The sequence below is a fragment of the Eublepharis macularius genome, chromosome 9, assembly GCF_028583425.1.
Source record: "Eublepharis macularius isolate TG4126 chromosome 9, MPM_Emac_v1.0, whole genome shotgun sequence".
Lineage (NCBI taxonomy): Eukaryota > Metazoa > Chordata > Lepidosauria > Squamata > Eublepharidae > Eublepharis > Eublepharis macularius.
Window position 1 is genome coordinate 19,628,058 of NC_072798.1, and position 27,618 is coordinate 19,655,675.

At 44.8% G+C, this 27,618-nt stretch overlaps 1 protein-coding gene across 3 annotated transcripts; it reads right to left on the bottom strand.

Annotated features, from left to right (window-relative positions):
* Positions 1-27,292, bottom strand: USP18 (ubiquitin specific peptidase 18). 3 transcript variants are annotated; one of them, XM_054988490.1, is made up of 11 exons: positions 27,180-27,292; positions 18,991-19,177; positions 18,080-18,176; positions 13,259-13,404; positions 8,526-8,605; positions 7,616-7,762; positions 6,377-6,472; positions 5,984-6,154; positions 3,601-3,732; positions 1,915-1,964; positions 1-1,317 (listed from the first exon to the last, which is right to left on the bottom strand). In XM_054988490.1, the coding sequence occupies exons 2-11, from the start codon at positions 19,166-19,168 to the stop codon at positions 1,260-1,262; spliced, it is 1,155 nt and encodes a 384-aa protein (XP_054844465.1). In that variant the 5' UTR covers positions 19,169-19,177; positions 27,180-27,292; the 3' UTR covers positions 1-1,259. The 3 variants fall into 3 exon arrangements, with proteins under 3 accessions (XP_054844465.1, XP_054844467.1, XP_054844464.1); XM_054988492.1 differs by having other exon boundaries at positions 18,080-18,173; positions 26,877-27,292; XM_054988489.1 differs by having other exon boundaries at positions 26,877-27,292.
* Between the last annotated feature and the right edge of the window lie 326 nt (positions 27,293-27,618).

The window sequence follows — 27,618 nt, forward strand, 5'->3', positions numbered from 1 at the left end:
TAGAACATCGTTGCCAAGATGACTCCATCTTGTCCACGCTCCAGGTACAGATAGGTGTCCAAGATCACACAGATCTGTTTCAAACATTGGCGTAGATAAAATATAATGAGCACATATGAAATTTCCTTCCATGCTGGCGATTAAGAATTTAACCATTATCTGGCTCAGCTAGATGTATGCCCTGGTCCTGTGCAATATTTTGCATCCTTAAAGGCAGAAGGGGATGGCTACAGGGATATGACACTACCTTCCAGGAGCAGAATATGGAACAATGACATTGGATACCTAATAGAACAGTTGGTTTTGACATCCATGAGTAGTATGCAACCTTGGTGTTCCTTGGTCCATTAAGTTCACTAACAATGGACAGTCCAGGGCTTAACAGAGACACTGGATTCTTCTCTCACTACAGATGCCGATTTTCTGCTTCTCACATCCCAACTCTATTAAGCTAATTATAGTATTGTTATACCTCACAACCTTACTTTAAAATACCCTTCCCACCTTCTAGCTGGATAAAAACCCTACATATTTCCACTTCTAAATGTATCAAGAAAGGAGCTCTGACTCTTGAAAGCTCACACACTGGGAATCTAGTTGTTTAAGATGCTACTGGATCCAAATCTTGCTCTTCTACTGCAGCCAACATGGCTACCCACCTGAAACTCTCTTAGCACGGGGTGCTGGTTGAACATCATGGGTATCTGTATTGTGGCTTTGGAAGAAGAGTTGTTCTATAAAAAGGTTGGTGTGGAGTTCATGTAGAGTTGGGATGCTGTGCTCGAGTTCTATGGTATCACTTAACTGGTTTAATTCTCCATTGCCTCTTCCCAGGAAATCCTGAAAACTACTCAGGAAAGGACAGTTAAAACCTCTTAAAATGAATTCTCATCCAACTAGAATTCCTAACATTCTCTAGTGAAAATCTATTTACTCTCAAGCAGAATAAAGCCCATACAAAGTTGTATTGTAGACGCACACTCCGGGAGAATGCCAGAAGGTATTGTTCAGAGAAGGCAAATGAGACATAGGACTCCCTCTTTCTAAATTGCTACGTATTGCTCCTTCTGCAGAAATGCCTTTTCCCCCAGGGAAAGTCGTGTGATGCTTCAGCAGTCAAGGAAGCCCTCCGGAAATGAAGATGGCACAGTTCTCCAAGACTGTAGGGAAAGATGCTTCATGTGTCAGCTCTGTCTCCTTCTGAGCACAGTCACATTATGACCAGTTAAAGATATCCATGCAGAATGAAACTTTGTGGATCAGACTGCAGCTGCCAACTCTTTTTTCAGGTAAACCAGAAGATAGGCTGTTTCACTCCTGTAGGCAGAAACAAAAGCAAGACCTAATCAGTTAGCACACAGATTATGCTGCAGCTAGTCCTCTGATTAGTATCCTACAGAGTGTGTGAAGTGGATGACTGACAAAGTCCACGCTGAAGCGGGGAGCTAATAATTCAGGCAGCTATTCAACACACTGCACAGCAAGAGTGTTTGTGGCTGAAAGTGACATGCAATGTAAACAGGGATACAGGAAGCCAGCCAATAAAGGATCCTAGGCTCACATCCACTGCTTGTCCCCCTCTGTTTGTTAAACGTGCACCTTTGCATCCTGCTTTCCGAGCTGTATTGCTGCAAACTTGCGTCAAAACACTGTTTGGGAAGTGATCAATCAGCCGTGAGCCTAGCTGCATAAGAAGGGAAGTTACTCAGTTTGCAGAAGGATTCTCCCGTATGACTTCCTGAATTGTGTGTTCTGCTGGCTCATAATAAATGAAGGTCAAAATAAAAATGAAATAATATGTTTTAAAGCCAGAGATGACCTCCCAAACCCTAGAATTTAAACAGCCATATTTTCCTAAATTCCTTGGCCCTCACACTAGGATTGACAGAGAGAGAGTATAATGGTACTTCTTACCAGCGGAGACCTGCATTGCCAAAGGTACACCTGACATCATCCCAGGACACCTAAAGAGCAGAAAGCACAAACAGCATGCACACTTAACAGGGATTATTTATACCACTGAAGTCATCCATGCTGAAAGCATGTCAATACGTGGAACAAATATTAAACTTTTTCTCACAAGAGGGATTTTTTCATACAGTTATACTGATAGCCCAGGCAAGCCCAATCTTGTCAGATCTCAGAAGCTAAGCAGGATCAGCCTTGGATATTAATTGGATGGGAGACCTTCAAAGAAGACCAGCGGCCTTGACTTGACAGCATTCTTCACCACCACCAAACGGATAATAGCCTGGATCTAGCAATTCACAATCCTTGCATAAGCAGAGCTTTCTCTTCCCACTAATACCTGTTTCCAACCCTAAGAAAGCGGGAAAGTTGTAGGACCCACATGGAGTAATAGCCACAAAGGCTGGTGGGCTGCAATAAGCGTAAAGGGGGCAAAACTGTTCTCTCTTCCATCCTCACCCCATTGACCTGTGTAGCTATTTTTTAAATTTTATTCTATTTTAAAAACTTTTTACCCTGCCTTTCTGCCCACCCCAAGATGGCTAACAAATTAAAAACATACATCATAAAACCACTTCTTAAAAACCATTAAAACCAACAAATACATACCATTAAAACCAGAACTGATATGCATACAAAAACATAAAAAGAACGGTTAAAACATTGGGAAGAAAGGATTGCTGAGGGAATGCCAAGCAAAACAAAGTCTTTGTTACCAAAGATGTACAGTAAGCACATAAACATGAGGCATGGGAGCCTGTGTTGCAGTGTGTGTGTGGGAGAGAGAAACAAACTTACACTCAGAACGTTGATTAAGCTTTAGAAAAGAAATGAGAGTTCTTTATTGTAGGAACTTCATAAAGGATAGGAAACATGAGAGACAGGTCCGTATCTAGCTACCTAGTTTAAGGATGCCATTGGATGGCAGGACAGGAGATCTTGCCTCCATGGTGCCAAGACAGAGAAGAGAGCATGAAGTGTGGCAAAGAGAAGAAAATGAGTGTCACAAAGAGAAAGTAATCTGTGCATCAAAGGATAGCACCAGAGTAGTGAAGAGCAAAAGGGCAAACAGATCTCAGACCTCTCTGACTCTGGTTTGTTCCCCTCTAAAACCTGAGTAAGGGACAGCGTTCAGTCCTCCTCCCTTTACAATCTTTACCTGCTGTATCACTCTACATGGGTCCCTCCATCCTGGGAATCAAATTTCCTAGGGCTAGAAAGAGCTGCTCCACATGGGGAGATCCATGACCACCAAAGCCTTCCACTGACAGATCTCTGGATCCAACCTCAGCACTGGAATGCAGGCTACTTTCTTGTATTTAAAATAAGCCAGGCTGACCCTTTTACCGGATACATGTTCCCTGCCCCATCAATTGAAGTCGACCCAGAGTAAAATTCCAAACATGCATGCCGCAGAGGATACAATCTAGCCGCACTGTTTGATACTGTGTTCTGGCATGTGTTTGAATGCTCATTTACCTTTTCATGCAATGAGCAATGTCTGCACATGTCTAGAACTGGATTGGGGGCACTGTCTGGTGTTTCTTGACTCATGGTATCCTTTTTGGTAGATCCTGGGTTGTAGGAAGGGAAGGGAAGGAGCAGCTGTAGATATGGGTCTGGTTTCCTCACCTGGCAGACACTGGAGTCATTGAAGCAATACCACTTGTGTTCTGTTAGACTCCAAATATACGCGCAGTAATGGCCAAAGTTGGCTGATCCCGAGTGTGCAACAACTGCAAAGAGATCATAAAGTCCACTGCCCTGCAAAAAGCCATTCAGAGATGTGGTCAACACAAGCCAAAACCAGATCCACAACTTTCCAAGCATGAAGAATTACACGCAGAGCAATTAAAACTCCGAATCAAAGGATGATGCGATACTGTATCAGTTCTTACTGAAATTTCCTCTCTATTCTACGCTTTAGTCCTGCTCTTTATGGGTTTGCATTATAGAGTGTAGAACATTTTACTAGATTAAGTAACTCTGATTGCTGAATCTAATGGCAGAGTGGGACACTTACTGAAGAGCAGATCAGCGGGGTAGGAGTTCTTCAGCCAGTTACATAAGAGGACATGCTGGAATTCTTCCAGACAAGCATATCATCTAGTTCATTTTGTTCCAAGAAGAAATCTTGTGGGGGATCATCAGAAGACACATGGGAGACCTCCTAAGTACAACCTCAGACTTCCAAGATGGGGGTGCATATGGGAGGCACAGATGTAATAAACAGGGAGGGGAAGATTGAGAAGAACATTTTGGGCAGCTGTACCATCTTGCTGAGTGCTTGCTTTTACTTTTCTGGGCCAGAGGCAAGAGTTGAGGGCAAAAACCTTTTGTGTTTTAGCCTGCAGTACGCCGCCTGTGCCTTCACCCATTGAAGGCAGATGTTGATTTTGTTTAAGTTTTTATTGACTTGTTTATATCGTGGTTTTTTACTGCACGAAGCTGCTTTGGGTCACTTTCGGGAGAAAAACATGGTACAAATATCAATACATTTCCCCCCAATGAGTGACGGTAGCTAGCCCATGCCCCACTGCTTATCACAGACAAACTAGGGTGGCCACTGTGGGCAGATTTATTCTCCAACATGCACTGCACCCAGACATCTCAAATGGCAACCTTCCCAGGACTAATATTCTACTTGCAGCCAGTTCTCCTTTTCCTGCTCACCCAAGTGAAATTTTAACAAGAAAGGACAGGACAGCCAGTTACAGAGCGCACCAGCAGCTCCTGGCTTATCTGGAAGACCCGAACCCTCAACCCTGCAGCCCTATGTCATTTCAGAAAGTCTATAACCAAGCAGTGCTCTTCAGTGCCTAAAACCTTGAGAGTTTGTGTGGAGTGGGAGGCCAAGATAGGAAATCCTCCGTTCAGGTCTCACCCCGTCCTTAAACTTACGGAGCAAATGGGGGCAAACTGAAATCCTCTCGCCCTCAGTTATTCCTAGGACAATATTCCAGGAACCGTAAGTTCTGAATGCTCACCACTATCGGAATGGAACTTTAATTTGGTTGCTGCTGCTGTGCTTTCAAATTATCAATGGTCTCCTAGGAAGCTACAAGGAAAGATGCATTCCAGCACTTCAGAATTCTATTTTGTAGTATTGGCATCAATAATATCTAGGAATGAAATACCCCCGTGTTGTCAGGGAACAGGCCACTCTGCTTCCTGGGTCCTTTGACCATTGTGTTTTTTGGGCTATGGCTCTGAGGAAGGGTAGCTCAGCAGCAGTGGAGCAGGGGAAAGGGGGAGAAAGGAAAGGAAAAATCCTCCAGAAACAAGCTGAAACTACATCCTCATTTATGCTGTAACTCTGAGAACGTAAATTAGAGGGTCCAGAGTAATAAGGATGGATCAAATAAGGACGTATTCTTGGATTTGAATCCTGGGTCTGAAGAAGAGAGCTCTGATGTTCAAAAGCTTACAATCTCAAAGTCTTGTTGGTCTCTAAAGTGCCACTGACTCTGACCTGGGTAGCCCAGGTGAGCCTGATCTCGTCATATTTCAGAAGCCAAGCAGGGTCGGCCTTGGTTAGTACTTAGATAGGAGACCTCCAATAAAGACCAGGGTTAAAGAGGCAGGCAATGGGAAACTTGTATTCTTGGGACTCTTCTCTATAAACAACTGTATAGTGGCAACTGAGCTGGACGTGGTAGACTGAGATCTAGCTTTCAGCCACGTGAAAAAATTAGCCCAACTCTTGTCAGTAAAACTGGAACCATACCAAGTCAATTTCAGAACACTTCCCCAAAATAAAACTGCCTATCAGTCGATATGCTTTACCCCACCCTTCCTCTATGCTGGCTTACGAAGTTCTCCTCTCCTCCATTTTTATTTCCCCAACATCCCTGTGAGGTAGGCAATGCTGAGAATGTGTATCTGCAGTTCATCCAGTGGGGGTTTCATGGCTAAACGGGGACTGGAGTCCAGGTCTCCCCAGTCTGAATCTAACTCCTGTACCACACTGGCTTTTCATTCCAAGCTGGAACTATGATGTGAATAAGTTCTCCACCTCCTCCAAAGCGCCTGGCTGATACTGTTCTGCTGTCAGAATCTCGTTGAAGTCTAGATTCCGAGGGAAGGACAAATAATGGCTGATCTTCTGAGTCCTGCCACTGTTCTTGGAACAGAAACGCTTCAGGTGCAGGGTCAAGATGTGAGGTAGGCAGGTTACTTTCATGCCCTGCAAGTCAGAGAACAGAATGCAGAGATCAGCAGGAGGGAGCCATATGGTAAAGGACAACTGATCTATGTCTGAAGATCTGGATCCTGTCTTAGTTGAATCAAAACTTCTGGTCTCCGCAATGAGCTTATCCTGAAAGGGGATAGCCCTGAAATGCCAAAGAGGAAGCCTCGAAAGACAGCTGCGGTCCTTCATGACACAACAGCACAGATACCCGCTTACCTGCAGACACGGAGTTCTCTTGCCACACCGCTCACAGTGGCATGTGCTGTCCCCCGTCAGGTGTTCTGGTGCGAAGAAGCAGCGCAGTGCATCTTCCTGCAAACACAGGGAGGATTTTATTAGGCAAAGAGCACAGCTAAGCCGCCACCCCCCACCCCCCTCCACTTTTCTTTCTCATTCATCTGCACTCGCAGAACCTACAATGGCTTTTAATGGAAGACAATGACGGGACTGAAGTGGATTATTCTGCCTTGCTTTGGAACAAGCATCCAAGCGCCCTTCTTTCCTGAGCCACTTGTTGCTGCCTCTGTTCCAGCAACAAGTACCTCCTATAACTTCTTGTTCATCACTCTGAGTGAGGTTCTCATCTGTCTAGAAGAGCGGTATATAAGCGGAGTTATTATTATAACTACCCCATAAGCCATCCGCCCCCATGAGAACCAGTGCGGTGTAGTGGTTAAGAGTACTGGGCTAAGATCTGGGACATTCAAGTTCAAATCCAAAACCTTCTATAAAACTTTATGGGTGACCCTGGCCCATGGTCTCTCAACCTAATGCACCTCACAGGGTTGTTGCGAGAGTAACATGGACGAATGGAGAACCATGTATACAGCATACCTGACACAAGCAAGCGCCATTTTGAAGCCCCAAAAGTGGTAATGGCCAATAGGAAGACTACATGAGCAAGAGTCTCTGCATCTTGTAGTATTCCCATAAGTGCTCCTGACATACACACAGATGGACTTCCCCTTTCACAACAGAAGGGTCCCTATCTCCTACTATCCCCTAAATGCAGGCACGCCCTTTATGGCCTATGATAGAATGCCGGACGGAAAGCCCAGTTGAGGCATGAAGAGAACGATTCCCCGAATTTTAATATGTGTGTGTGTGTGTATATGTACGTATGTATATACAGGGCTTTTTTTCAGCTGGAACGTGGGGGAACGAAGTTCCGGAACCTTTTGAAAATGGTCACATGGCTGGTGGCCCCGCCCCCTGATCTCCAGACAGAGGGGAGTTTAGATTGCCCTCCGTGCCGCAAAACTCCCCTCTGTCTGGAGATCAGGAGGTGGGGCCACCAGCCATGTGACCATTTTCCCCGAGGGCAACCCACTGAGTTCCACCACCGCTTTTCCCAGAAAAAAAGCCCTGTATATATATGTGTGTGTGTGTGCGCGCGCGCGCGCGCGCGCGCACGCACACACGATAAAGCTCTCTTTGATGGCGCACTAAGCTTACCAAGGTCCTGATCGGAAGAGAATCATAAGCAAACACTGGGAGAGGGAGCATAAGCATGTTGCTGCTGTTCTTTGTCTCGAGCGAGCACTTCTGACACACCAAGCTCTCCTGCAACTGGATGGTGTATAGACCCGCCAGACTTTCAGCCTTAAAGGGAAAGATACAGGAGAGGGGAAACGGCCAAGAAGCGAGTAAATAATATTAGTGGTGGACAATAACAGCAGTTCTTTTATATGACTCCCACTATGATGGGAATTGCTGCTCTGAGACCCCCATCTGAGAGCCAAGCTACAAGTGATGAATGACAAGTGTCATTCATCACTTGTAGCTTGGCTCTCTGAAATGCCTTTAGACTCACCCAGTTCTGAGCTTTATAACGTTTTGGTGCTGTTTAGGTTTGCCAACATTTGGGGGAAATCTGTCCTGTCCCTTTAGTAGAGGCTTCACGTGTGGAAATTGGCAGCTGAAGCTTTTCATGACATGGACGTAAATCGCATCAGCCCACTTATGTCCTCAGCCCACCCACTGGTTGCCAAGCAGGACCTGGCAACCCAAACCCTTCCCCAGCATGGTTATAGGGAAAGCCCCCTTGGGGGACACTCTCCCTTCTATAGAACGTTTAAAGATATGCAAGTCTTCCCAGGATCTGGAGACCTTTGCTAACAAGTAATTGCCGGGGGAAAGAATCATTGCAACTGTATAGTATCCTTTATGGTTATAGACAAGTTGCTAGTAAAGCTGTAACATTCATGAAGTCTAGAAAATGGGTATCAAAATCAAACTACCAGTGCGGGGATGGGGGGAGCATGAGTGCAAATATTACATAAAAACTAGGCTGATTCCCAGACCTCTAAAAATGAAAACTGAGATTAACAACAGAATGTTTCTCTTTCCAAAACAAGCAACTTACCAGATCTAAATTTATGATTTGGCTCTTAATTAGGTTCCAGAGGATCAAGAAGAGTTCAGAAGCATCATAGAGAATGAACACTGGACAAACAGAAGAAATTACACTCAAGATTTAGTAGAACATCTTTAATTTCTTGTGCTCTTTGGAGCATCTCTCAAGTTCCAACATTCCACCCACTTCCTCCACCGGATCCTTCCCCAGCATCCCAGACTGACCCCTGAACATAAGCTCAACAGTTGTGTTCATCATCATTTCTTCTGTGCAGTACCACATGGGAACTGTGCATGCGCAGGCCAACTGCGCATGTGCTAAAGCTCCTAAAGGCACAAAATGTTCGCCTAGCCTTTTAGCATGCTTTTCACCCAGGCATGACTATAAAAGGCGGGGCAAGTGGCTCCCTCCCTCAGTTCTTCTTTAGCTGCCGCTGAAGAAGGACGTGTACTTTGCTCTGCTCCTTGATTTCAACAACAGATGCAGATTCGGGCCTTTGGATCCATGGTTTCGAAGACCCTATTCAAGAAGTGTTCACAGTGCAAAACCAAGATGGCCCGATCGTATGAGCATGCCAAATGCCTGCTTTGTCTGGGCGAGGGCCATGACAACTTGAAGTGTGCGGTCAGCAAACAATTTACATCAAAGCACACCATGAAAGGGCATCGTGACTTAAAGTGACTCTGTGGAAATCAGCCCTGAAGGGTTCTACCAACTCAGATTAAAACACCGCAGATATTGGACTGCAGTGCCCAGAAGGGGCCTCCTCAGTTCCTCCAGCATGTTCGGCAGCTATTACCGCTCAGAACCAGTTAGTTCCAGCCGTGCCTTCGACTGTCCTACCTCAGTGCCAATCAGAGATGCTTACTAAAAAGATTAAACTCGAAGCATGCTGATAATGCGTTGACTTCTAACTCGCCTAAGAGGAAAAAATCCTCGTCTTCATCCCCAACCCGCTAAACTGCGCTCCACTTTGGTTCCATCCCTTTCTGAGGGTGAGATTCCTAAAGTCGTGGAACTGTCTACAGCCATTTCTCCATTGCCGCTGTCACCAATACGGCCTATGGAAAGGCAAAGGGTCCCCTCAGATCCATCTGAGAGCAGAACCACAAGTGACAAAAGGCACAGATTGGACACTTATCAGCTTCCCTCAAGTTTTGATGGGAAATGTAGGCAGCTTGGTGGAATGTTGGACAAGTGACAGTTGAAAAGTCCATTGGACAGCAGTCAGAGAGCGAAGCTGCGAGACCAGGACGCCTACATTTCCCATCAAAACTTGAGGGAAGCAGACAAGTGTCCAATCTGTGCCTTTTGTCACTTGTGGTTCTGCTCTGAGAATGATAATTGACTAGAACTGGCTCCTCACCACAGACACCACTGGTTCCATTCTTCTCCATATGTCTACCATACCCTTGCTACACTTATGAGTTTGAAGCTTCACTGGGTATGTATCCAACCTCTCATTACTTCTTCCATGAAGAAGATCCTCATGTTTCAGTTCCCACAGAACCAAGAGGTAAATCAAAACTGGCATCGGTTCCGGCCACAGTTCCAGAAGATGCTGCTGCCCCAGAACTGACACTGAACCAAACGGTGCACTCTGGTGACAGTTCTGATGTCCAGTCTTATCTTGCACTGGAACCTTCTCCACCAGAATTTCCTTTGAAGGGGCAGGTCTATTTTCGTCCACAAAATGAAGAACTTAAAAAAATTAAAGATGATAAGGTAACAGCGAGGTCGTTGGGTATCACACCTCTCTAGACAGATTCCTTTAGGCAGATTTCTCCCCCAGGGGAATATGCACCTTACAACAGCAAATACAACTGGTCTTATCCGCAACCAACGGCACACTGTCCAGCACCTCTCAATAGCCGTCTCCCTCTACCTTTACTCAACCTTGGAGGAGGTATTTCTGAACCAAATTGAAGGATAATTCCCAATCCCCCAGGGATTAACCCTGATTCAGTAAACAAGACTTTTGATGCCACGCCTTCTTGGGCCATGTCGTTCAGCCACTCACTTCCTCTACAGGCTTGGGAGTCCATCATTCAGGAGGCTTGGTTGTTGTCCATAGTCAACCAAGATTACTACCTGGAGTTCAAAACAACGCCACCCAACATTCTCCCTCTGTCCAATCCTCCACCTCCTCTTCCCTTACTTTTAGAGGAAGTGCAGTCATTGCTGCAGAAACAAGCCACAGAACCGGTTCTATCCATGTTCCGACAGGGCATTTTCCTGGTATTTTGTTGGGGACAAAACAATCAGGGGGCTTCTGCTCCATTTTAGACCTCCGTTCCCTAAACAAGTTTATAGTTTCGAATGTTATTAAGAGACTTTGACCTCTGTTGGGGAGTCATGTTTGCTGTGTTACTGTTGATCTAAAAGATGTTTATTTCCATGTTCCAATAAATGTTCATTACAGAAACTTTATGAACAGAGGGGCACGGCTTTGTTGGTTCTTTCCTGAGAATCCTGACTGATATGGGAATGGGCTATCAAGCATCAAGTCACTCTCTCTGTCATACACATAGCAGGCAAGGACAATTTGCTAAAACAAAAAATCGTGACGACCTAAATAACAAGTACAATAATAATTACTCTCACAAACCAATTATTACAATATTTCAGCATGCATTTTATAAATAGTATCTTGAATACTATTAGTTATCTTGAATACTATTTATAAAATGCATGCTGAAATATTGTAATACTTGGTTTGTGAGAGTAATTATTATTGTACTTGTTAGTTAGGTCGTCACGATTTTTTGTTTTGGCTACTGTTTCTCTCGTGACTCTCTCCTTTGAAGGACAATTTGCTGGCAGATCCATTAAGTCGGTCAAAATCCCAGAACTAAGAATGGTCCATCCACATGGACTTCCTTCGTCTTGTTTTTGTAATGTGGGGACATCCTACTATATATCTGTTTGCCACAGACTTCACGGGCAGGCAAGGGGATGGCCTCTCTTGGGGATGCTTTTCAAATCCGTGGGTTGGGCACCCTCCTGTATGCATTTTCCCCTCTTCCTCTTATGACTTGACACTCAGCAGGATAATGAGGGAAGGTTCCTCGCCAATTGTCATAGCCCTTACTGGCCAAGGCAAGCCTAGTTTGCCACTCTATTACAAATGGCACAGAGCAGAATCCACCATTTCCCCCTGACATCACACCTGCTACAGGACAATGTGGTTCACCACCATGACCTGGCCACTCTGAAGCTAGCAGCCTGGTTCATATCCCCACCCACCCACCCCAGCTGAATTTCTCCTCCCCAGTCCAGAAGATTCTGTTGGAAGCTAGGAAACCACCCACCAGGAAATCATACCTAGCGAAATGGAAGAAGTTTTCTCATTGGGCTGCAGGCAACATCTTGAACCTCGTCTCAGCCCCACGGCCATCTGTTTTGCACTATCTGGGTCCATCTAAAGGACCAAGGTTTGGCTAACTCCTCCATTAAGGTTCACCTAGTGGCCATTTCAGCCTATCATAACATTATAAATGGGAAATCTCTCTCTGCCCAATTACAATGCAAATCTTTCTTCAGAGGTTTAGCAAATCTATATCCTCCAGCATCCAGACCAATTCCCCAGTGGAGTCCCTCACTGCACTCATGCATAAACCATTCAAGCCCCTAGCTACCTGCTCCCTGATGGTTCTGACAGCCAAAACAGCCCTTCTAGTGGTTATAACCTCAGTTACAAGGGTGAGTGAATTGCAATCCCTGAGATATGACCCTCCTTTCATTAAGATGTTTGCAGATAAGGTTTTCCTTCGTCCGAGCCTCTCCTTTCTGCTGAAAGTTGCCTCTGCTCTTCACTTAAACCAGGACACTGTCTTGCATGTATTTTCCCCTACTCCTTCAACTGACACAGAGAGACTTTTGCGCACACTTGGTGTTAAAACGTGCTTTGTGTTTCTACTTAGATAGGACAGCTCCTTTCCAAAAGGACCTTCATCTCATTTAAAGGGCCCACCAAAGGCCTGAAGGTCAATGCTAGGACCATTTTAAATCAGCTATTTTGGCTCATTAAGGATTCTTATCATCAGTCTAAACAACCACACCCTCTGCACATAAGAGTGCACTCTACAAGTGCTCAGTCCACTTCATCAGCCTTCATCGTGGGCATTCCTCTAGTGGAATTGTGTACGGTGGGCCACCTGTCCACTTTCATTAAGCATTATGCCATGATGTAGATTCCAGAAGGGATGCAGCCATCAGCAAGGCAGTCCTGAAGTCTTTTCCACTAAAGAGCCGCACGCCCACCTCCTGGGTAAGTTAGCTCACTAATCTACCACGTGGGATTGCACAGAAGACAATGAAAACAGGATTGCACTTATGTGTAACTGTTGTTCATCAAGTGTTCTTCGGTGCAGGCACACATCCCTTCCTCACTGTGTGCTCTTTTGTTTTCTTACATTCCTTCTACGCTAGCAGTTTAGAGAACTGAGGGAGGGAGCCGCTTGCCCTGCCTTTTATAGCTATGCCTCAGCAAAAAGCAAGCGAAAAGTCTAGGCATCTCACACCTTTAGGAGCTTTAGAACAAACATCCACGGCAGGATGTGCATGCACAGTTCCCCTGTCTGCCTGTGCAGAACACTTGATGAACAACAGTTACAGGTAAGTGTTCCTTTGTCATGATGCCCAGTTACTTGCATTTTTCTATTCTTCAGTTACATGGGGAATAAGATTAAAATCAACAGTGTCCCACTGGCAAAGAGTGAAACCCTTCAGTTGCTCCTTACGTCTGACTTCATGCTTTGAAAGGCATCTGGCAAGACCCACGGGGTGCACCGCTTCGTGTCTGCCCCGCTGCATCTCCTCTAAAAGCAAGAGCATTTGGTAAGGGACGCTCCATTTCTGATCTGCAGCTCCAAACGGCACCTTGATCCTGCAACAGAGAGGATGGAGGCCATAGTCAAACTTCATAGTCAAGCAAAAAATCAGGCCTCATTCTTGAAGGCTGTAATCCTAACCATTACTTACTTGGAAGTAACCCCAATGGAAAGTAATTGGACTTGCTTCCAAGTAAGCATACTTGTGCCCTGACCTGGATAGCCCGGGCAAGTCTGACCTCATCAGAGCTCACAAGTTAAGCAGGATCAGCCTTGGTGAACAACTGGATGGGACCTGGGCTGCAGAGGCAGGCAATGAAGACCTGGGCTGCAGAGGCAGGCAGTGGCAAACCATCTCTGTTAGTCTCTTGCCATGAAAACCCCAGCAGGGGTCACCATAAATCAGCCATGTTTCCACCATCACCAAGTACATTAAGCATCACACTGTTAAGTGGCACGACATTAATTAACATGCTCCCTTCTGATCTGTTCCACAATTTAAATAGATACAGTTATCTGCAAATTCTTTCTCGTCACCTCTAGAGGTGAGAGCCAGGATGGTGTAGTGGTTCCCACTCTGCCATAGAAGTTCTCTGGGTGACTTTCGGTCAATCACACATTCTCAGCCTAACCTGCCTCACAAGGTTGTTGTGAAGATAAAATAGAGGAAAAGAGAACGATGTACACCAACTGAGAATAATAGAATCATAGGGTTGGAAGGGACCTCTAGGGTCATCTAGTCCAACCCCCTGCACAATGCAGGAAATTCACAACTACTCCCCTACCCCACCCCCCGACCGGCCTGGTGACCTGCGCTCCATGCCTCCCCATCATGATCTGCCCAGGTTCACAGAATCGAAATAAACAAAGTAGAGCTCTACACGTGAAGGACAATCAGGGAATGTACATCACCACCAAAACAATGTGGAAATACACTGTGCCACAACTATGCAGTCACAATTTCCCCTTCATCAAACACATTCCAGAAATGAGTCACAACTCAAGATAATCATCAAAATATACCATCTATTGCAGTTAATTTAACATAACTAGACAAATTCCCTCTATAATGGTCATAAATATATACAATACATATGTCTTATTGAAATAAGCTGTGCACTCTTTCCCCACTAGTGTGCACTAAACCTCAGTCATACAATGATTCCAAGTTCATCAAAAAAAACCCATAATAGGTAAGTCTCTCAAGTAAATGTCCAAAACAATTATCTGAGATGTTTCTTCATAAATAATCAATGAGTAATATCCTTTCCAAGTATTGAAGAAAGCACTGTTGAACACCAAAGGGGCGTCCTTCGCCCTACATAATAATCATCCAAACATACCTGTGTGTCTTCTGCTCTGATTCTAATAAACCAGGGATCCCCAACCTTTTGGCACATGGGGGCCGCATTAGAGTGCCCAGTGCCTAAAGAGGGCCACAGCTTAACTCAAAATGCAACAAAATTGCAGGGTGATAGCAGCAAAAAAGCAGGTTGGAGGGCCGCACAGAAAGAGCTTGGGGGCTGCATGTGGCCCGCGGGCCGCGGGCTGGGGACCCCTGTATTGGTGCAGTAACAGCTGGGGAATGTGAAACCCCACAAATCACTTAGTCCTAAAAAGGCTGCTAATTGTTCACTCTTAAAGGAGCCATACGCTATTATAACTCCTTACAAAAAGCAAGTCAAATTAAACTCATGGTTCAGACCCTTGGGTTTCATAGACTTTAATTTATGGATCCAGAATGATTCTATCTGAAGCAACACCCTTTTTAATCTACGTTCAGAAATCCCTTGCCCTGAAAATAAGACAGTAAACTTGAAATCCTGTGCTTCATGATTATGTTGTAAAAAATGTTCCACAAGGGGAGCTTCCATCACTCTATTGTTTATACGTGATATGTGTTCTAATATCCGTGTCTTTAATGCCCTTGTAGTACTACCCACATAAAGCATATCACATTCACAAAAAATCAGGTACACCACTCCCACAGACTGGCAAGTGGTAAATTGTTGTAATTGTATTTGAGAGTCTAAGCCTGGGATGGTAATCCTCTCACCTGTGATTGCTTTAGGGCATAAACGGCATCGGCCACATTTAAAGTGCCCTACCGGGAAGTTAGAAGTATTACTGCCTCTCCCAAAGTCAGAGTGTACTAATAAATCTCTAAGATTCCTCGTTCTACGATGTCCAGTGATGGGAGGACACTCACAACCTTTGATATAGTCAATTAGGGACCAATGTTTATGTACAATGTTCCTGATACGGTGTGATAAAGAGGTAAAATCCACTGTCCATATCAGTTGTTTCTTATCCTCCCTATTCCTCTGTGTGAATAAATCCTCCATTTTGACATTCAAAGCCCGTCTTTGAGCACTATACAAAACTCCTTTAGGATAGCCCTTCTGTTGGAAAGCAAACATTAAACTCCCAGCTTCTCTAATGAAGTCCTGTTGATCAGTTGCATTTCGTTTGATCCGTAATAACTGACTATAAGGAATGTTGTTTTTTAAGCTCCTGGGATGATGGGAGTTAAATGTCAGATAAGAGTTCCTATCTGTTGTTTTGTGATATGGTCTGACTCCAAGAGTGTTGTTGTCTAAACATGAATACATCCAAAAAATGTATGCAATTGGAGTCCCCTTCCCAGGTAAAGCTAGTATTAGGATGTAATGAATTCATCCAGGCAGCAAAATCTTGCATACTGTCCCCTGCTTTTAAACTCAAAAAGCAGTCATCAATAAAATGACAATACAAGAGTATGTTTTCCAAAAAAAGGGTTTGATTCTCTCCTATATAAGAATTCCTCCTCTAAGTTGGACATAAATACATTTGCTACACTGGGAGCCATGGAACAACCCATGGCAACCCCCGATTTGAAAAAAGAATTGTTCTCCAAAGCGAAAAAAGTTCTTCTCTACCACTATGTCAAAGAGTTGTAATAAAAACTCTGTGGAGGGTCTTTGGGTGGTGCGGGCTCGCAAAGCTTGTTCTACCACTAGACGTGCCCCATCACGGGGTATCGATGTATACAAGGATGAAACATCCATTGTCACTAGGACTGAATCATCGGGTAACAGCATGCCTTCTACTTTCTGAATAAAATGACTGGTATCCCTTATATAAGCCCTAGAAGCTCTAACTATGGGCTGCAAAAAACCATCCAAATATATTGTTAAGGGCTCAAGGATCGAATTACTGCCCGACACTATCGGGCGTCCTGGTGGAGGAAAACACCCCTTGTGTATTTTGGGCAAGATGTAAAACACCGGGGTCCTGGGACTCGAATTTATAAGAGCTCTTTTGGTTAAGTCATCAATTTCCCCTTCCAAAAGAGCCTCATCCAGTACTATCCTGATCAAGGTCTCAATGTGCAGGGAAGGATCCTGTGGGATTTTAGTGTAACTCAAAGTGTCCGAGAGTTGCCTTTCGACTTCTTCCACGTACACTTCCGTGTCCAAAATTACAATTCCCCCTCCCTTATCAGCTGGTTTTATTATTATTTGGGGGTCTTCTTCCAACGTTTTTAATGTTTGCCAATCCCGTCTAGATAAATTGTGCCAACTGTTATGTGTTTGCTCCTCTAGTTTAGCCACATCTCTCAGCACCAAACATTCAAAGACCTCTATGTTAGGATCATTAACTGGAGGTAAGAGCCAGGATGGTGTAGTGGTTCCCACTCTGCCATCGAAGCTCTCTGGGTGACTTTCGGTCAATCACACATTCTCAGCCTAACCTGCCTCACAAGGTTGTTGTGAAGATAAAATAGAGGAAAAGAGAACGATGTACACCAACTTAGAATAATAGAATCATAGGGTTGGAAGGGACCTCTAGGGTCATCTAGTCCAACCCCCTGCACAATGCAAGAAATTCACAACTACTCCCCCACCCCACCCCCCGACTGGCCTGGTGACCTGCGCTCCATGCCTCCCCATCATGATCTGCCCAGGTTCACAGAATCAGCATTGCTGTCAGATGGCCATCTAGTCATCAGTGTTAGGACAACACTGAAAGAAAGGTGGGGTATAAACAAAGTAAGTAAATTTTAAAAGGGGAACATTCATGTGTTATGTCTCCCTATGAAAGCTCCAGGACACCATATAGGTCTATAGCAGCTGAGATCTGAAAAAAGCCTGTTCACAATGTAAACTGCATGGAGCATTTCCATCCCAGCTGCAAACCTCAATGCAACTAGAGCCCTGTTCACATGTTACAGTTACAGTCAAGGCACATCCATCCTGCATGTACATGAATAACATTGGTTAGAAAGAGCCACCAAACTTTCACTTGACAGGTAAAACTGGATAAATATTCGGTTTATGTCACACATTCAATTGCACATGAGTTGAATGTAACATTTGAATTACACAACGCACACATAAAGAAAAACAAGAGTACACTGTACGCAGATTGTACTGAGTTCACTGTAACTTGTCAACGGGGCTGGGATGACGCACAACACAGTGACTGGTTGTTCGATGCACATGCCACACATAGCCACACACCACCACTTGGAAACCTTTTCAGCAGTCCATGTGCCATTCAAAAGATAAGGAGGAGCCCATGGTGGACTGTACAAGAGCAAATGACATGAAGTGCACTTCTTAAACAGAACTCCATGTGACTATGGCTTGGGACAGTGAACATTTTATTCTCAGCTTTAGCCTGGGGAAAACAAAGCTGCCTCAGTGGTCCCCGGTGGGTGGGGATACAGACCCCCCCACCCTTGCTCACCTCCGGAGTATTGCAGTGAAATGTCTGTTCATGAAGAAAACCTGAAGCAAAGAGTTGAGGCAGCAGCTGAGTCCAATATTGTACAGGCCAACAGCTTCTGAAGGCAGAGACAAAATTGAAAAACAGGTTGTGCAAATGGAGAAAGAGAGATCCATTTATTTGGTTGTAATCCTATTTATGACAATACAAACTGGAGATGCTATTTAGATAGAGAATAATGAGACATGTTACCAACTACCTGTCCCAAAGTATCTGCACCTAACATATATCTGATCCCCACGCCCAATCTATCTACAAATCTCGAGTTATCTGCACAATGCTTAATACTGATTTGCTTAATTTAAGACCTGGAGAGCTTTGGAATGACAGAGTCTTATTAAGGTCTGCAGACAGAAGGACCCGACTTGGGGTTCCCTTAAGATAAGAAAACCCTTGTTTACTTCATTTATACTCTGCCTTTTTCCCCAATGGGGACCCAAAGCAGCTTAACATTGTTCTCCTCTCCTTAATTCATCCTCATGACAACCCTGTGAGGTAGGTTAGGCTAAAAGTGTGTGACTGGCCCAAGATCACCCAAGAAGTTTCCATGGCAGAACAGAGATTAGAACCTGGATCTCTGAGATCCTAGTCCGACATTCTAACCAGTACACCATGCAGAAGCCTGTAGCAAGGGAGGCCCTCAAGTCCACATCTGTTGACAAAGGAAAAGGCAAACATCTTTGAAGGGGTCCCAAAGCATCTCGCAATAAATAAGGCATTATGCAAAAGAAAACATCTCTGTCGTCAAGGCCTTCTGCTGATGAGTTTCACCTCCCAATGACTCTACCGCAAATTCATCACAAGCATCTACAAGGACAGAAACGAGGAATATGGAAAGGAGAGCATGACCAACTTAGGCATTTGACAAGTACCATTCTTTAAGTCAGCCAATCCACATATGGCTTTGAGCTGCTGACTGTGCTTCTCCACAGCATCCGCTCTACACTCCTCCTCCTCCTCCTCTTCCTCCTGCTCCTCCGCAGTCATTGTCTGATACTCTTCCAGCCTGATGCTCTTGCTTCTGTCTGGCCGTCCCACTCCCTGGCCCATCAACTGTATCTGTGCAACACAGGGAAACAAGAAGCCACTTACTATATTCCATGCAACAATTAATTTTATCACCTGAAAGTTTATGGTTCAGTGGCAGAGCATCTGCTTTGCATACAGAAGTTCCCAGGTTCAGTCCCCGGCATCTCCAGATAAAAGGATCAGGTAGGAAGTGGCGTGAAAGACCTCGGATACAAAAGACCTCTGCCTGAGATCCTGGAGAGCCATTGTCATTCCGAAGAGCAAGACTTTGGTCCAACAGCATCTTAAAGACCAACTGGATTTCCAAGGTGTGAGCTTTGGAGAGTCAAGGGAGCGCTGAGTCTCAAAAGCTCATACCTTGAAACTCCAGCTGATCTTTAAAGTACTGTTGGACCCAGATCTTGCTCTTCAATTGCAGACAAAGACTGCTACCCACCTGAAACGGTCACTCCAAGTAGACAATACTGACCTTGATAGACCAACGGCCTAACTCCATCACCCTGTCCATTTTTTATATTGAACATATGTCTAACTTGCATGTATGTGAGTATATCTGTTAGCAAGAAAGAACTAACATGAATTCCCTTGACAAATGAAACCGGGGGCCAGTACCTGGATAAATACGGGGTTTAAATTTCACTTGCAGCAGTGTATGTATTGAATGGAACGTGAGAATTACTCAACGCATGAAAGAAGAAAAAACAAGGGTACACTAAACATGGATTGTATGTGCATTCTCTGTAGTTTGTGAACGGCACTTGTATAAGGCTGCTACAGGTGAAAGAACAGCTTTCATTAAAAGTTTATCATTCAGCCATAAAAACAAGCAAGTAACCACCTAAGTGCATACTCGTTTATGGCTGCCCTATTAGAGAAGCAGTGCCCCACCCCCCACAACCAACAAGAACTAAACCTAGATATAGATTTGTGTTTTTACTATCTTAGAAACAGTTGAATAAAATGTTTATTTTAGTTGAATTTAAACAGTGTTACTTTATTTTTCAAATGAGTTGTAAGAAACTTTTTCTTTTTTATTTCTTTTTATTTCACTTCATTTATAACTCAACTTTTTCACCAAATGGGAACCCAAAGTGGCTTATTCTCTTCTCTATTTTTCCTCACAGTAACCCCATGAGGTAGGTTAGGCTGAGCACAAGGGACTGGCCCAAGGTCACCCAGCAGCTTCCATGGCAGAGCAAGGAATGAAATCTTAATCTATCAGTCTGGCCACCACACCACACTGGCTCTCATAACCATTTATAACAAACAAGTGCCTTAAATTACAGCCCTTCCCCTTAAGCATCTTTCTGTGGTAATAATTACACTATCTTGAAATAAGCATAGTTTTTTTCCCCAAGGACATTGCTTTATCATGTAAAGCCAAACAGGGAGGGTGGAAAGTACCTTTTCTTCCCAGTTAACTGCGCATTCAGCATCTCCCCAACTTTTTATGTTTTCTTCCGGAGAAGTAAAAAAGATTTAGGACCCCATGAAATCAAATATTATTGTTAGATTGTTCAGGCAGTAGAAATGATAGCTCTCTCAGAAAAAGGCATCTGGATTTTCCATGCTGAATCAGTATCAGACGCACATTATACTTATTTTACATTATCTGCACAAAGGCCGAAGAGACTGTGCTAACTGTGGTAGTAGTTGGCAGGGGATGGTTGGGCGGATGACACACCATCTTTATCAGCAGCCACCAGCCGAAAACTGCCTATAAAATGGCCCATACTTGAGAAAGGGGCAAAAGCCATCCTGACTGTTATTGGGGAATATGAAGTTCAAATTAGTCTACCTTGGTAGCTGGGACCTTTTAGCCGTACAAAGAAGCGCATCAAAATCATACACATTTATATTTCAGTGATGCAAGTACAATTTGAAACAAATCTACTGCGTCAAATTTAACGCAAATGGAACTCCCGGATTATTTACTACTTTCTAAGTGCCTCTCCATGTGAAGGCAATTGCAAAAAGAATTATCAAACTTCTAGAAAGACTGAAGCCATATGGGGTGGTCTTTTCCACAAAAAATGGAAATTTGGAGAAAGTTAAAATATATCCAATACTTACTGTCTTACCAGCCCTAAGCTTACTTTACTGTTTTATGCACCATGGAGAACCTACTATCTGGCATTGTTTATTAAATTTAGAAGTCTAAGAGCCAAAACACACGTTAAGAAATACCTAGGTTCAGCACGTGTTCTCTTACCTCAAGGTTTGCCGGGATCTGTAGGCGTCCTGGAAGCTTAAAGTTTAGCATTTACAGAGTGCCTGTATTTTAAGCTTTAAGCTTCCAGGACGCCTTTAAGCTTCCAGGACGCCTACAGATCTTTAAGCTTCCAGGACGCCTACAGATCCCGGCAAACCTTGAGGTAAGAGAACACGTGCTGAACCTAGGTATTTCTTAACGTGTATTTTGGCTCTAAATGCTTTGTGGTGTAATCCTAAGGACACTTTCCTAGGAGTAAGACTCATTGAATAGACCACAGTAGGATTCCGAGGAGGCCTGCTTAGGATTGCTTTTTTAATTTTCTGAAAACTAAACTGAATATACCCAGGAGTGTGTGTTTATTTATCAAAATGTATATCCCATCTCTTGGCCCTAATAAGGGCCACCAAGGCTGCTAACAAATTAAAATACAATATAATAAAATCACATTCTAAAAACTATTAAAACCAATCAAAATCATTAAAACCACAGCTAAAATACATACAAAACATAAAAACAACAATTTTTAAAACTGGGCACAAAGAGGGATTGCTGAGGGAATGCCAAATGAAACAAAAAAAGTCTTCACCCACTGGTGGAGGAACAAGAACACCCTCTCCCAGATGGCCACCCACCTAAACCCAGAAGGTGGGGGCACATGAAACGCAGCTCTGAAGATAACTGTAGTGGTTGGATAGTATAAAGGAACAGGTATACGGGAGAGGATGGGTCTTTTAGACATACTGGTTCCAAACTGTAAAGGGCTTTAAAAAGGTCAAGAGCAGCACCTTGAACTGTGCCTGGAAACAGACTGGAAGCCAGTGTAGAGGGGCTAAGAATGGAGCAATATGGTCCCTTATGATTCACTCCAGGCCACATCTGGGCTCCAACATTCTGCACCAATTGAGGTTTTCAAACACTCTTCAAAGGGTAGCCGTACACAGCACACTGCAATTATCTAATCTAGATGTAACCAGGGCGTGTACCACAGAGGCCAGATCTTTCTTGCCCAATAAAGGCCACAGCTGGCTAACCAGACAAAGGTAGTAAAAAGCACCCCTGACTGCAGCTGCCACCTGCTTATCAAGCAGTAGGCTTGAGTCCAAGAGCACCCCCAAACTACAGACCTGTTTGTTTGAGTGGAGTGCAACCTCATTCAGAATGGGTGGCATCTTAAATCCCAGGTCAGACCTTCCAGTCACCAGTAGCATTTCCATGTTGTCAGGATTAAGCTTCATCCAAAACTGCCTCCAGGCACTGGTTCGGGATTTCTACAACCTTCCTGGGATGAGCCAGGAGTGCAAGATAGAGCTGAGTGTCATCTGTCTATTGCAGAAAATCCAGCTTAAATCTCTGGATGACCTCACTCAGAGATTTCATGTAGATATTAAAGAGCGTAGAGGACAAGATGGAACCTTGCAGGACCCCACAAGTGAAGGGGCTGAACAGCATCCCCTTAGTCCCACCTTCTGAGAATCTTGGTGTACGCTGCAAATGGCTGCTCCCTAAACCACACATGCGTCTTAGTTTTTGTCATCTGAGAGGTATGAAAAAATAGAAATACACATTTCATAATAAACCAAAGAAAATGTACTGCTCGGATAGGAAGCGTCATGGAATCACAATAGGACTAGCAGCATATATGGATGTCAAGTTACACTTCATAACATTAAAACCACTGAGTTCTTCATGGTGTATTATTATCATCATACAAAGCCCTTCATGGCTTCGGATGCTGATACCTGTGGGGACTGCTTCCCCAGGTGTGTTCTGCCAAGACAAATTAGCTTATCTGAGCAGGGCCTTCTGCAGGTGCCATCACTGAAGAAAGTTAGGAAATTTGTTACTGAACAGACAGTATTCCATCCATTTTGTGTGCTGAACAAATATACTTGAAATTTGGATATAAATCTCCATGACTGTACTTAGGAACACAGCCGTGTGCGTCAATCCTAAATTCACCCTTTATGTTTAAACCATCAATGCTATCTATCTACAGGTCCTTCGGAGCAAGGCTGTAATTACAGGTTGCCAGGTAATGCCAAATACCTGGCGATTAGGCTTGCAAACCTCCCTCCAGGTGGTTGGCTGGAGATCTTCCAGAGTTACAGCTTATCTCTAGGTCAGAAAAATCATTTCCCTCAGAGAAAATGTCTGCTCTACAGGGTGGACTCTATGATATTATACCACATGGAGGCCCCTCCCCTCCCCAAACCCCACCTTCTCCATGATCCATTCCCCAAATTTCCAGGAATTTCCCAACCTGGAGCTGGCAATCCTACGGCCGAAAATCTAGTTGATCTTTAAGATGCTACTCGGCCCGAATCTTGCTCTCGTACTAGCAATGGTATCTCTGCTGCACAACTGCATAAGGGAGGGGCCATTTGGGCAGGGAAAGCTGTGGGAGGAGCTTATTAGCTCTGCCCCCCCCCGCAACCTCAGAAGTTTCTCGCCTTGCTAGGGGGGTTCCAGACTATAACTACTGAATTAAACAGTTTCTTTCCCAGCAGGAAGAGACAGAGGCAGTCCCATTTATAACAATGTGTCTCAAACGACACGGAAGGTGACTCCCCCTCCCACCGACCTGGACTGGCTCCAAATTGGATGGGAGGGAGCCTAAAGCACCATAATCTCCTGTGGCCACCCCTCCCACATTCATGCAGGGGCTCAGGGGCTTACGAATGCACTCCCCATCAGCAGGAGCAACGCCTATCTGACAACTGCTTTGGGTTGAGGCGGGACTTGAAGGAGGGTGGGAGAGCCACATTCCTCCACATTTGGCGCTGCATCTTTGCATCCCGACTTTGCACAGTAATCTTTGCACCACTGTCCCACCTTCTGACAGAGCTGTAAGGGTTCAGGGATCTCCATTCCTACTTGTATCTGATCAAAGGAACCTGACTCTCAAAAGCTTACACTGGGGGAAATTATGTTGGTCTTTAAGGTGCTCAAATTTGGCCCCAGTGCTCTTCCCAGCCTGAAATTGCCCCAGAGGCCTTTGCAACGCCCCAGGCTAGCTTCCTTTTCTGCCTGGGAGCAGCAGCAGAACCTGCGCTTCTTAAATCCCCACTATCAGCTCCTTCCTCTTCAGGCAGGCTTTGAGGCGGCGGCAGAGGGCCAAACCAAATGCAATGCAGATGTGGGAACCACTGGCTGATGGCTGTGGGGGTTTCCTTTACCAAAATGCAGCTGCGGTGGGGGCTGTGGGTCCTTTCTCTGCTCCAAGTCACTCCCCTCAGCGGCTTTACGGGCGAAATTGTTTTATCCCCTTATCCCCGAGTCAGACCACTGATCCACCGAGGTCAGTAGTATCTATTCTGACTGGTCGTGGCTCTCCAGGGTCTCCGGTCAAGATCTTTCGCGTCATCTGCTACTAAATCCTCCTAGCTGGATTGAACCTGGGACCTTCTATATGCAAAGCAGATGCCCTACCAGTGAGTCAAAGCCCTCTTACGAGGGCTTTCATACTCAGAAAGAGAAATGTCAGAGGATCCTCATACCTTTGTAGAGAAAAAGCAGCTCAAGCAATGGTTTTTGAGCAGAAGAGAAAAAATTCTGCATGGAAATGGAATGGCGCACACATCCTGCATGACTGCTCCTCGCAGCCATCAGTGGCTGTATCTCAGTATAGATAAAACCAGGGGGACTGTTCCTGCATCTGACCCAGAAATCCGATGCCCACCTTAGCCAGTGGCCCCTCGACAGAGTCTTCTATCCTCAACAGTGAGTTATGTCCATGAAACTGTGTGATGGCTTTAGCCGCTAAAGGACTGCAGGCAAAGAAAATACCGATTTACAAGAGGCACGCAGTGCAATACTCTGGATGGTGATTCAGATGCAAATCCTACTGACCTGTTGCATAGGATTGCAGCCTTATGGGCTTTCGTGCACAACTCTTTAAACACAGTTGCCTTCTTGTATGTTTTGGCCCTGATCCAACAAGGAAAATCACACGTTCAAACATGTGCTGCACATTTCCTGGGGCTGAAAAGTCTAATACAAGAGCCAGAGCTGTGGGCATGATTCGGGTGAGGGAGGGAAGAGTAGAGAGCTAGATCCATACTTCTCCCAAACAGATGATTTTTATTTATTTACATTATTTTTATAGTGCTCCTTTTTCACTGCTGTATTTGAACAGGGGTTAATGCAAGATGGTATGGCGTCCTGGTAGGAAAGCAGCTGACGTGGAACCTCCCATCTTCTGCTTTGTACCCCACCCCCCTCCACAAGAGATGCAGTACCTGTAAGAAAATGTAAGTTATTTTTACCCCTACATAGAACTCTGAATCCCGGATCAGACTTTTTTCATGCTAGGAAGGACGTGTACAGTATCCTTTGGCATGCTGGATCAGGACTGAAAAGAGAACCAATTTAAAACTGCAACCCAATTTTCTACAAAAATACAGAAACAATGTGCAGTAACACCTCTATGGGTGGTTTCACCAGTGAAGCACAAATCACTGTACAGCCAATAAAAATTATCGTGCAACCTGGTGCTTCTCAATCAATGCCTCTAGAAAGCCCCCACCAAGCTCAATGTGGCTTTGGTCAGGTTTGCTGCCTAACAATCCTCTCCCATGTGTGTGCCTGTATGTTCCAAAGATGGGGAAAAGCCAGGATGTGAGCATCACAAATAATCCTATGCAAATATCTTCAGACTCGCTGAAGTCATAGGGGCTTAATAACGTACAGAACCAGACTACATATTTCTTTATATCTACGTCAGGATATTCAGCACATTTACTGGCTGGTACGTGCAGCAGGCTTACTTGTGAGTAAGTGTTCAGATGCTCAGCATCAAATCCAAATGACTAGCTTTGTTAAGTCTGTTGCTGGAAAAGTGGCCTTTAAATAGCACCAAAATTTTATTCCAGCATAAACTTTGATGGACTAGAGGGCTCTTTAGAAGCGTTTTGATTGCAATCCAAAGACCCTTTCCTAGGAGTATGACCCACTGACTAACATGGGGCTTAGTTCTAAGTAGACCTGATTAGGATTGCTCCCATAGTGTTTCCTAGGGAGGACCCACCTCATGCTCTAGTCCACAAAAATATGATGGAACAAATTTGACTCAGTCTTCCGCACAAGACACCTTTTTATCCAGAATTAAATCACCTTTAAGGATGGCTCTAATGCCATTCACACGAAGGGAAAAAAACAACAAACTATTGTTTCCAAAGCCAGCAAAAGTCGGATCTCAGTATTTCTTACATGGGGTAAAAGACAAACATTTTAATGAGTTAATTTAATATTCTATACAAGAACATCCTCATTTTTGATTTAGCAAAAACCAGGGCGTGTTTACCTTACGAGGAAAGAACCCACCGCGCTTATGCCCTATAAGTTGCCGGGAGAGAAGTGTCTTTGAAAAAGCACAGAATTCCACTGAATCTCTTTTTTACCATCCTTATATACCTCGTGAGTTGCCTTTGAAAGTTGCCCTAAAGGCAGAAAATCATCAGGAGAAGCCTGCTAGGAAGCGCAGTCATGCAACCCCCCTTAACCCATTTCGCTTACCTAGGTGTGCAATCTTCCGCACGCTTGCTCGAAAGTAAGCTGCACTTAGATAGTCTGTTCTATTGCGCTGTCAGTATTTTGTGAACGTCTGATACAGGCGAGCAAACTTTCCCGATCTCAAAAAGACATCCCCAACTGGTCCATAAAACACAACTCTCAAACGGTCCACAACGAGAATGCCTTCTGCAGACCGGAGGAAAGGCAACAAGTGGCCGGGGGGGGGGCTTGCAGGACAACTCCAATCTTTCCAACTTTTGCGGGAAATAAAATCAGAAAGTGCAAGCCCCAGAGAACGGGACTTACTCCGAGCGAAGGCGACCAGAGCCTGTCACCCCACCTCCCGTCCTCTTTCTTCCACGAGCCCGGAAAGCTGCGCTTCTGCAGCACGTCTCTTCTAGAGGGCAGAGCTGCGCAGCCCAAAGACTCCTTCGCCTGAGTTTTGCTTCCCCGCCGCCCAGGCAGCGAGAATCGAAAGCGAAACTTAACACGCGAGCCGCAGCGCCAGCTTCTGAGACGCCGGAGGTTTTCCAATATCCAGCCCGTTTGCGCGACTCTTAACCGGGGAGGACCAGGAGAGAGAGAGAAGGTGGCCTTCTCCCCTCGATAGGTATGGGTCTACTTGGAGCACGCACTTACTGCATCCCCAGCTTAGATTTGCTTGGGTGCGTTTAATTTAAGAGGAGGGCACCCGCTGAGTTCAACAACCGCGCTTACTTTCATGCAAATATTCCTCCCCCTCCCT